The 9,996-nt window shown below is 42.9% G+C and overlaps 1 protein-coding gene across 1 annotated transcript; it reads right to left on the reverse strand.

Annotated features, from left to right (window-relative positions):
- Window positions 1–3,086: 3,086 nt before the first annotated feature.
- Window positions 3,087–9,275, reverse strand: LOC142221410 (uncharacterized). The gene is made up of 2 exons (XM_075291128.1): window positions 8,530–9,275; window positions 3,087–3,805 (listed from the first exon to the last, which is right to left on the reverse strand). The coding sequence occupies exons 1-2, from the start codon at window positions 8,624–8,626 to the stop codon at window positions 3,138–3,140; spliced, it is 765 nt and encodes a 254-aa protein (XP_075147243.1). The 5' UTR covers window positions 8,627–9,275; the 3' UTR covers window positions 3,087–3,137.
- Window positions 9,276–9,996: the final 721 nt, after the last annotated feature.

The raw sequence follows: 9,996 nt of genomic DNA on the forward strand, positions 1-9,996 counted from the left end.
TTGGAGACAAAACTCTCGTACCATGGAAAATCGGACCTCGATTCAACATGTACTGTCGTCCATAAAATTAATAGAAAAATTATTAAGTATATAGTCAGTATCAAACTACTGCTTCAGATCTTTCATATGATAAACACCTAATGGTTTCCCCCTCAGGTCTTCTGCTTCGTATAGGCAATTGCCTACCGGTTTGACTATTCTGCACTTATGAAATTTTTAGCCTAGTTTCGCATTGAATTGGTCCTTGAAACACTTTGTTGAAAGCTTCTGCGATAAACTTCTTGACCTCCTTACTCGAACATTGTACCTCTTTTCATTAGATATGTATGCCTTGTGTAAGTTCTCTCGGATTTTCTCTCTTACCAATTCCAATTTGACTGTTTTTGGTACAATATCAGTCTCGGGATCACAAAGTATTTGCAACTTTCGGGCTAATCCGTATACATTACCGTGGTTAATCGTATTCATCCCAAATAAAGCAAAATACGGTGTGACTCCTATCGAGGAATGAATAGACGAGCGCAGTGAGCACTCGAATTCGGATAAATACTTATCCCAGTCCTGATGACTATCAGTAAGATAGGATCGTATACCTGCCAAGATGGACTGATTCACCCTCTCTGAAGCGTTAGCCTGAGGAGAGTGAGTAGCCGTTCTCAAATGCCTAACTCCAAAATTCTTTAGCATGTCTTGAAATTCCTTACTCGTGAATTGTTGGCCATTATCCGTTACGATTGTTTCAGGTGTACCAAACTTGTGGAACACTTCGGAAATCAAAAATTTGATCACGTTCTTCGAGCTGGCCTTAGCCATAGCCTTCAATAATACGAACTTGCTTAGGTGGTCCAGAACGATAAAAATGTACGCGTTACCCGCCTTAGAACGCGGATATGGACTAAAAAAGTCTGCATAAATACGTTGAAACGGTCTCTCGACCATTGTCTCTTTTCCCATCGGTGGCTTCAACGTAACATTAGATGGCTTTGAAGATTTGCATACATCACACGATAACACGAACGATCTAACCTGTACCGTCATGTTGGGCCAGTAAAAGTAATCCCTTACTCTTTTCAATGTTTTATGGAATCCTCAAAATCCTCATGCAATGGTATGCCGTCATAGTGTTGAGTTCTGCGGTAGACATATCCATCGATCAATCGAATATCAGGCAAACTTTCGCCATCGGCTTGTATAGTCTCGATTAGTTGCTTGTAGTCATCAGACTTAAAAGCATCGGACGTCAAATCGATTAATGAATTCAAATCAGTTGTCACCGATTCCATATCATACCGCGAAAGAGAATCTGGTACCACATTCTTACTACCTGTCTGTGCTCCACATCGAAAGAAAATGCTTGCAGGTGCAGGCTCCATCGAGCTAACCGGCCTCTTAGATCTTTGTGTGACATAAGCCACTTCAAACTACTGTGGTCTGCTATTATGGTAAGTGGCATTAGCTCGATGTAGGATCGGAATTTTTTCACCGCCATTACCACTGCAAGACAGAAAAATAGGCAATGGAATGCTCCTCGTCTTCGTCGTCTTTCTGGAACAGGACCGCTCCAATCCCACGGTCGGAAGCATCGCATTGGACATAGAAATGCTTCCCAAAACCAACGCCATTTTCAATTTGTCAAATGCCACTTTCGCCTCTTCAGTAAAACAAAACTGCTTGCCTTTCTTCAAGGTTTCAAAAATAGGTGCGGCGATAGTGGCATAGTTCGGAATGAACCTCCGATACCAGCCCGTGGCACCGGTGAAACTACGCACCTGTTTCGCTGTCTTGGGATACGAAAATCGCGTAATGGTTTCCACTTTGCTTGGGTCCGGTTTGAGCTCCCCTCCACCAACAAAATAACCTAAGTAACGAAGCTGCTTAAAGCAAAACTTGGACTTCGCAACATTAATGGTTAACCCTGCGTCGTCCAACAATTTCGCTACCTGCTCCAACAGTTCCATGTGAGTTTCAAAGTCTGGCGACACAACCAAAAGATCATCCAGGTAGACAAAGACCCGATCACGTATGGCTGAAGGGATCACTTTATCCATTAGACGGCAAAGCCTTTGAACTGCATTACACAACCCAAAAGGCATTACCGTAAAATGGTAAAGTGGTCTCCCCGGCACAGTGAATGCGGTCTTTTCTCTAATTGAATTATCTAAAGGTATCTGCCAGAAAGCATCCTTTAAATCAACACTAGAAATGAAAAATGTATCGCCCAGCCGACTAAGCAAACCTTCAATGTGCGGGAGTGGATAAGCATCCTTGACTGTAAGAGCATTGAACTTTCGCGCATCCAGGCACAACCAGTTATTCTCGCCCTTCCGAACAAGAGTTACCGGGTTGTTCCATGGGCTTTCGCTAGGCTCAATGACTCCCATAGCAAGCATCCTATCCAGCTCCGCGAACATTAACTTCTGCACGGCTGGGGATACAGGGTAGTGTTTACTCTTCACAGGAACTGCGTCGGCGGTATCAATTGTGTGGACCTCAGACTTCGTTCGACCCAAACCTTTCTTAGAAAAGCACGGAAATTTTGGAATGTTTGCTTCTGAGGCTCTCCACAGAAGCAAACATTCCAAAGGCTCGCATAAAATCTACCCCCAGAAAAAGTTGTCGGTTCAATGTAGGCACTAAATAGAAAACAATTTGATTACATTTTCCGTTAAAAGTAATGTCCACGCATACCTTCCCTACAATTCGGTGCGGACTACCATCTGCTGTTTTAATGTAAGAGAAGAAAGGTTGCATTTTCAGACCAACAGTCTCAATAAACTCCATGCAATTTCTCCCTAGGCATGTGACCGTGGCGCCACTATCTAGAAGACACTCGATTTCGGCTCCATTTATTTTGATTCGGCTGTAAAACCTGGTATCCTCTCCTTCGTACAGCGCTGACTGTGAAATTACCTTCCGCAACTGCTTCCTCCGCTTATAACGCTCTCTCGCTCTCTTCACTTTAGAAGATATCGGGCCAAAAATTCTTGCTCTTGCTTCTTCGTAGACTTGCTTTCTAATATGTAATGGAATTATTTCTCTAATCTTCTTCTCAGAATCGGCGATATTTATCGGATTATGATTTTGTAAAATTTTAACCACCCCTGTGTTTAATGCTGTTGACATAGGAAAACTATTATCTAATGCTGCGGTGTCTCTGTCTGCGTCGAACGTGCTACCGCAGCTCGTGATACGCTCTTCGACGAGTTTCCCTGGCAACGCTGACACTTGGGTGTTACAACCCCTTCCTGACCACACTTGAAACAGAAAATTCTGCCTATGGGGACGGAACATTCTACATAACCATGACCGACCTTCTTGCAATTCCAGCATGTGTATCTAGAGCTGGGGCCAATCGCTTCCACTTCAAATTCGCTTTCTTGACCAACTTCTCTATACTCCAATTCGTGAACTCTTGGTGCTTGATAGGATCTCTGTTGATAAGCTTGGCGTTGGTTGGCCAACATTGCTTCCGCTTTCTTCACTTCTTGACGAAAATGGTTCAGTCCATGTAATTTTATCGGGAAAATCAAAGATGCCAGAGACGACTTGAGATTTCCCTTCATAATCTCCACGAGGTCTCTTTCCGAATAGGGAATTCTTTGCTGATTTCGTAATTTGACTACCGCATTGAAAAAGTCTTCGAAAGACTCCTGTGGTTGTTGTCTACGATCCATGATGCGTTTTTGAATTTGGAATTCGTTTTCAAAGCGTCTGAATTGGTTCAAAAATGCGTTTTTCAAATCTGGCCAAGATTGAAAAGGGGCTATACGGCGTTGCTGCCAATACCAATCTAAGGCTATTCCATCTAATGGCGGTGACACTTTGGCAAGTCGAACCTTTTCTAAGGTGACGACATCAAAAGGAGGCAATCCCTCTCGAAAGAGATTCAAGGAACGAAGAAATGCTTTGTTTATCCTAAAGAAATTAGGATCAGTCGACCCAAGCACGTTGTCGGCTAAGCAAAGCGATTCCTTAAAATGGGCTCAAGGAATTCTTGAAGCTGGAAAAAGGGAACGATCACCGGATGAGCTACCATCCTCTAAACGGGATCAAAGATCGTTTGCCTCAGTTGCAAAAGACAGCCTTGTGATGGCTATTATTAATAAAGGAGCATTGAACGGTATGATTCCAAGGCAAAAATGGGGGGAAATTGAGAACGCGATGTCTGGTGTCTACTCAGAGGTGCGAAAAAAGTTTCCCGGACCAAGTCCTCGACGGCAAGATGCTGGATGGTATCAAGGACGATATAAGTTAATAGCTTTTGCAGACCAGAGGTCTATGGATTGCTTTAAAGCTGCATTGATGCTAATTGGTGAAGTTTGGGAAGGAGCCGCTTTGGAGTTAGTCGATAAAAAAGACATACCGGCTAAACCTAGAGCACATGCATGGATACCGGCAAACCCTCCTGATCCTGAGTCAATACTAGAGAGACTAAAAGAATGTAATCCAGATCTTCCAACCGCCGATTGGAAGGTTGGTCGTTTGGATGAGGTGGATGGACCAAGACGACATGCGGTGTTTATATTAAACATATAGTCGCTGCCACAGCTAGCCCAGACCCAAGGACGCGTAAGTTATGGCTTTCATGATATCCATATGAAGGTATACAAAAGCGATCAGCCAAAGGATACCGAAACGGACAAGCCTCCGGTAGAGTCAGCAGTGAAAAAATCTCCTAGCGAAGCCGAAGGAGACATAAAACCTACAGACTATGGCGAAAATCATATGCGGGAAGTTTCTACAGGCTCAAGCCTCACCAAAGCTGAACCGCGGATTGTTGCGAGAGTCACCGAGATCTGTGAAGAGGAAGCCCTTGATGACTCAATTGAAGCGGCTGATGTGACGGTGGTTGAAAATTTGGATGGTTCTACGGTTCCTCCAGATAAATCTTCACCATTGTAAGGCCGCTTGTGTTGCCTTAAAAGTTCTCCTGATGAAAGGAGACATAGATATAGTTCTTATTCAAGAACCATACATATATAAGAACAAGATCTGTGAATTAAGCACTCCGGGTTTCAAACTTTTGCATAATACCGGTAACGATATAAATCGAGCATGTATAATTGCTAAAAACGAACTAAACTTGTTTCTGCTTCCTTCATTGAGCAATGCAGACACTGTCGTAGCCAGTCTAGAGATATCCACATGCAAATATTGGGTATCTTCGGTCTACATGGGACATGATAGGGATATGCCACCCTGTGCCGTTAAGACCTTAGTTGAGGAGTCACTAACAACAAAGACAAAACTCATTATGGGATGCGATGCAAATGCACATCATAGTATTTGGGGAAGTAGTGATACTAATGCAAGGGGAGAGTCGCTAATAGAGTTTATTTTGCGTACTAACCTGGTAGTTTGCAATAAGGGAGATGCACCAACCTTCGTCACCAGGAACAGACAAGAGGTTTTGGACGTAACGTTGACCTCTCCGGAACTGAATGATAAGATATCTGAGTGGCAAGTTTTGAGGGAACATAGCTTCTCAGATCATCGCTACATCAGTTTCAGATTGGCTGTTCGTACTTCAAAGACCATATTTCCGCCAAATGTTAGGAAAGCTGATTGGAATAGGTATAGGGAATCGTTCAATTTGATGATACCGGAAGTGCCGGAGACAAATATGGGCACTGTGCAAGATATCGAACACGCAGTGGAGCGGATTACTAAGGCATTCAACATTTCACTGAAAGCTGCATGCCCTAGAGGAAAGCCAAGGGGAAAAAATCGGCCGCCATGGTGGACTACGGAGTTAAGTAATATGAGGAAATCCTGCAGGAAGCTCTTTAACAAAGCAAAGTCCACAAGAGCTCCGGAGGATTGGGACACTTACAAGATGAATCTGAGAGAATATAAACGAGAACTGAGAAGGTCTCAACAAAACTCTTGGGATGATTACTGTAGCAGTATTGAGAATACGTCAGAGGCTTCCAGACTACGGAAGGTACTAGCATCCACTAACACCGCTCCAGGTTTCATTAAAACATCGGAGAGAAATTGGACAACGTCCAGTGAGGAGACGTTGGAGGTACTTTTGGACACACACTTCCCTGGAAATCAGACGGTTGAACCATGTTCCGGCGGTGTAACAGAGGCTCAGCGATCATTTCCTATCGAGGAAATTGTGTCGGAATCTAGAATAAAATGGGCTTTAAATAGCTTTGGACCATTCAAATCCCCCGGACCTGATGGAATTACTCCGGCGGAGTTACAGGCAGTGGCTGGAAGAATTATCCCCTGGTTGACGGTGATATATAAACAATGTGTAAACTTAGCATATATTCCAGAAAAGTGGAGGGAAACAAAAGTCGTCTTCATACCTAAAGCAGGAAAAGCCTCTCACTCGAGTGCGAAGGATTTCCGACCAATCAGCTTATCCTCATTCCTACTTAAGACCCTGGAGAGGATGATAGACATGTATCTTAGAACTACCGTGGATTCAGGTTTGCTCTCGAAACGACAGCATGCATACTCGAAGGGCAGGTCTACTGAGACCGCATTGCATGAACTGGTCAGCTTTATTGAAAGCTCACTATCTGTCAAAGAATACACAATCGTGGCGTTTCTAGACATCGAAGGGGCGTTCAATAATATCCATCCGAGCTCGATATTAAATGGACTGACAACTCTGAATGTTGATCCAGGTATTCTTAGGCTGTTAGACGAACTTCTAATGAAGAGACGTATTTCAGCCACACTAGGGCAAGCAAACATACAAAGGTATGTGAACAGAGGCACTCCCCAAGGAGGAGTTCTATCACCTCTTCTTTGGAATGTTGCTATAAACAACCTTCTGGTTTCTCTAGAAAAAGAAAGGATAAAAGTGGTGGTATACGCAGATGATGTGGCGCTAGCAGTCAGGGGAAAATTCCCATCCACAATCAGAGATATTATACAGAGAGCTCTCCGGATGACTGAGAAATGGGCGAAAGATAATGGTCTTGGTGTAAATCCAGCAAAGACAGAAATAGTCATGTACTGCAAAGATCGCAAAACTCCCACGGTTAGGCCCATTTCCTTAGGGGGTACTGAAATTCCCTTTGGTGAGTGTGCAAAATACCTTGGCGTTATTTTGGACAGGGAGCTGAATTTTAGGCTTAATATTGAAGAGAGGGCGAGAAAAGCCACGGTAGCTTTGTACTCGTGCAAAAAGGCAATAGGGAAAAAGTGGGGACTAAGACCAAAAATTGTGCATTGGCTATACACGGCAGTGGTTAGACCTATAATGCTATATGGTGTTGTAGTCTGGTGGCCGGCACTTCAAAAACCGACTTGTTTAGATAAAGTTCAGCGTATGGCGAGCTTATGTATCTCAGGCGCATTTAGTAAGGCAGGAACAGACTCCCTTAATGTCATGCTACATCTATTGCCTTTAGACATTTTGGCCAAACAGTCAGCTGCAACAACGGCTGTGCGGTTGCGCGAGCTATCGCTGTGGTCGGAAAAAATGTACGGTCATAGTTCGGTCCTCAAAGTAATGCCAGATGTGCCTAACGTAGTGGATTACACCCTGGCAAAACCACTTTTCGACAAAAAGTTTGAAACTCTAATTCCCAACAGTGAGGCGTGGTGTACACAGACCCCGGAGTATATTCTAAAGATCTGGAAATTCGAATAGCGAATAGAATAGATTACCTAATCACTGTAGTGTTTTTCAGGCTGAAATATTGGCAATAAGAGAGGTGGTGAATTGGCTGAGAAGTAATGTTCCAACAAATATTGGCATTAATATATACTCAGACAGTCAACCTGCAATAAAATCCTTGGACTCTGTGTTCCTTAACTCAAAAACGGCCATAGACTGCCGCAAATCTCTCAACGAGATGGCTGAGCAGTACAATATTCACCTAATATGGGTGCCTGGTCATAGGAACATACCGTAGAACTGTGAAGCAGATGTGTTAGCAAGGCTAGGAACTACCTTACATATTCCAGGGGAACTAGAATCTGTTGGTATGCCTCTGGCCACCTGCAAGCTCTTACTGCGTGAGAAGGCTGTTATGATGGCCAATATTCGATGGGAAAATTGCAAGGGTTGTAACGACACCAAGCAAATATGGCCCCATTTAAACTTAAACCGCACACTAGATATGCTAGTGTTCTCAAGGCGTCAGATAGCACTCCTAATATCTGCTATAACGGGTCGCTGCCTGATAGGCGAATTTGCAAAAACTATAGGTGCGAAGTATAATGACTATTGTATAAGCTGTCATGACGTGGAGGAAAAGGAATCAATTAAACACCTCTTGTGTGAGTGTCCTGCTTTTTGTGTAAGGCGTAAGCGAAGTTTAGGAGCATATAGCTTTAGATTACTGGCTGACCTGGAAAACGTTAACTTAAGCAGTTTGTTAATGTTTTTGGAGCAATCTGGTTGGTTCCACAAAAGTTAATAATACAGAAGGTTCAGTGGTTAAGACTAGAAGTGCCCATATGTAATAGGTACTTTTAGTTAAATGTGGTATCACAATGGACTGAATAGTCTAAGTGAGCCTGAAATTTAATCGGGCTGCCACTTTAACCTAACCTAACCTAATAGCTGGGGGAAATCTTTCACCAGATCCTCAAAAGAGTATTCGTAATCATCGCGCATTGATTCTACCCGGAAAATAAAATCTTCAGCATCCATCGTCTTCTCGCTTCCATCAAATCTGACATTTCTTTAGATTGAATCTTGGTATTGATGTAGCGGATTGAGGATATCCGGCGTTCGCTGGAGATTGCCAATACGTCGGTCCAGTAGGTTGACTTGGATTTGGCATATAAGTATTCTGTCGTGGTTGTATAACTCTATTGCCTGGAGATGGTGACGATACTGCCCCTGGTCCAAACTCCGGCGGCGGTGGTATAAAATCGTTTTGAACTGCCGTCTGCTCTATCGGTTCATTAAATCCTGGACGTGGCTGTAAGGTAGGAAGGCCATCTCTTGGAAAATTTACACCTCCCGCCAAACTAGTTTGAGGTTGTTGCCCTTCTTTATTTTGATTATTGATGGGCCCAATTTGAACATTTGCTTGTAAATCTCGACTACACAAGCGTATTTCCTCCAGACTCCTCATAAGCTAAGCCTGAACTAATCCAACTGAGGCTACCATTTGCTGCAGTTCATTTTCCTGACCCATATTCGCTCGCGGGGCTAAATTTCCTCGTCTGAAATCGTCTCGTATGTTTTGAGCCGTTTGACTGGCAAAGTCGAGTGATATGGCCGTGTTGTTGTTTGGGAGAAAAGAACTTGTGCTCTCGGAACTTTCAATGGATCTAGATGTTCCAGTTGACGATGTAGTAGTAGTTGCTGTGACCACATTAGTTGACATAGAAGAGGCCGCGGTTATCGCTGTGCTTGTCCCAGCAGTAAGAAGGTCGATTCCCGGTGTAGTGGTCACACTTATCAAATTTTGGTTATCCATCTCAGACTGTTGCCGGCTACCTTGCCTAGTTAGAACCATATTCTAACGAAATAAATGTAAAATGTAAAAAAACCCAAACAAAAATTCTCTATCACCCACCCGTTTCAAAATGTGTATTAACTGTACACTCCAATTCTACAAATTCAATAAGTATTCAGAATAAATTCTCGAAAATCAAACAGACAAAATCAATTTATAAATGCAAAAATACACAATTATCGGTCTTATCATAAAAATCCACAAAATTACATGATAAACCGATAAACGATAATCCCCAAAAACTATTCTTACTTAGAGGTTCGAGTGACAGGGGATCGGATTTTCAGGGGACAATGACGAAAAGTAAAAGTCTGTACATTCAAATTGGATGTTGACAATGTTAACAATTCCCCAAAGAAGCTAAGCATCAATTTATACACCTGTGCCTTACATATAAAGTTATATATAACTCGTTCGTTACATATCCCAATCTGAATGTACCTGTAAATTTCCTAAAGAAATTTCACTAATAATCGTTCATATTCTTTCTACAGGTAGTGAGTGCGACAGTACTACACGGGTTGAATAATCGGGAATAACTAATCCAGCTCCT

This window comes from Haematobia irritans, chromosome 1 (assembly GCF_050003625.1).
Source record: "Haematobia irritans isolate KBUSLIRL chromosome 1, ASM5000362v1, whole genome shotgun sequence".
Lineage (NCBI taxonomy): Eukaryota > Metazoa > Arthropoda > Insecta > Diptera > Muscidae > Haematobia > Haematobia irritans.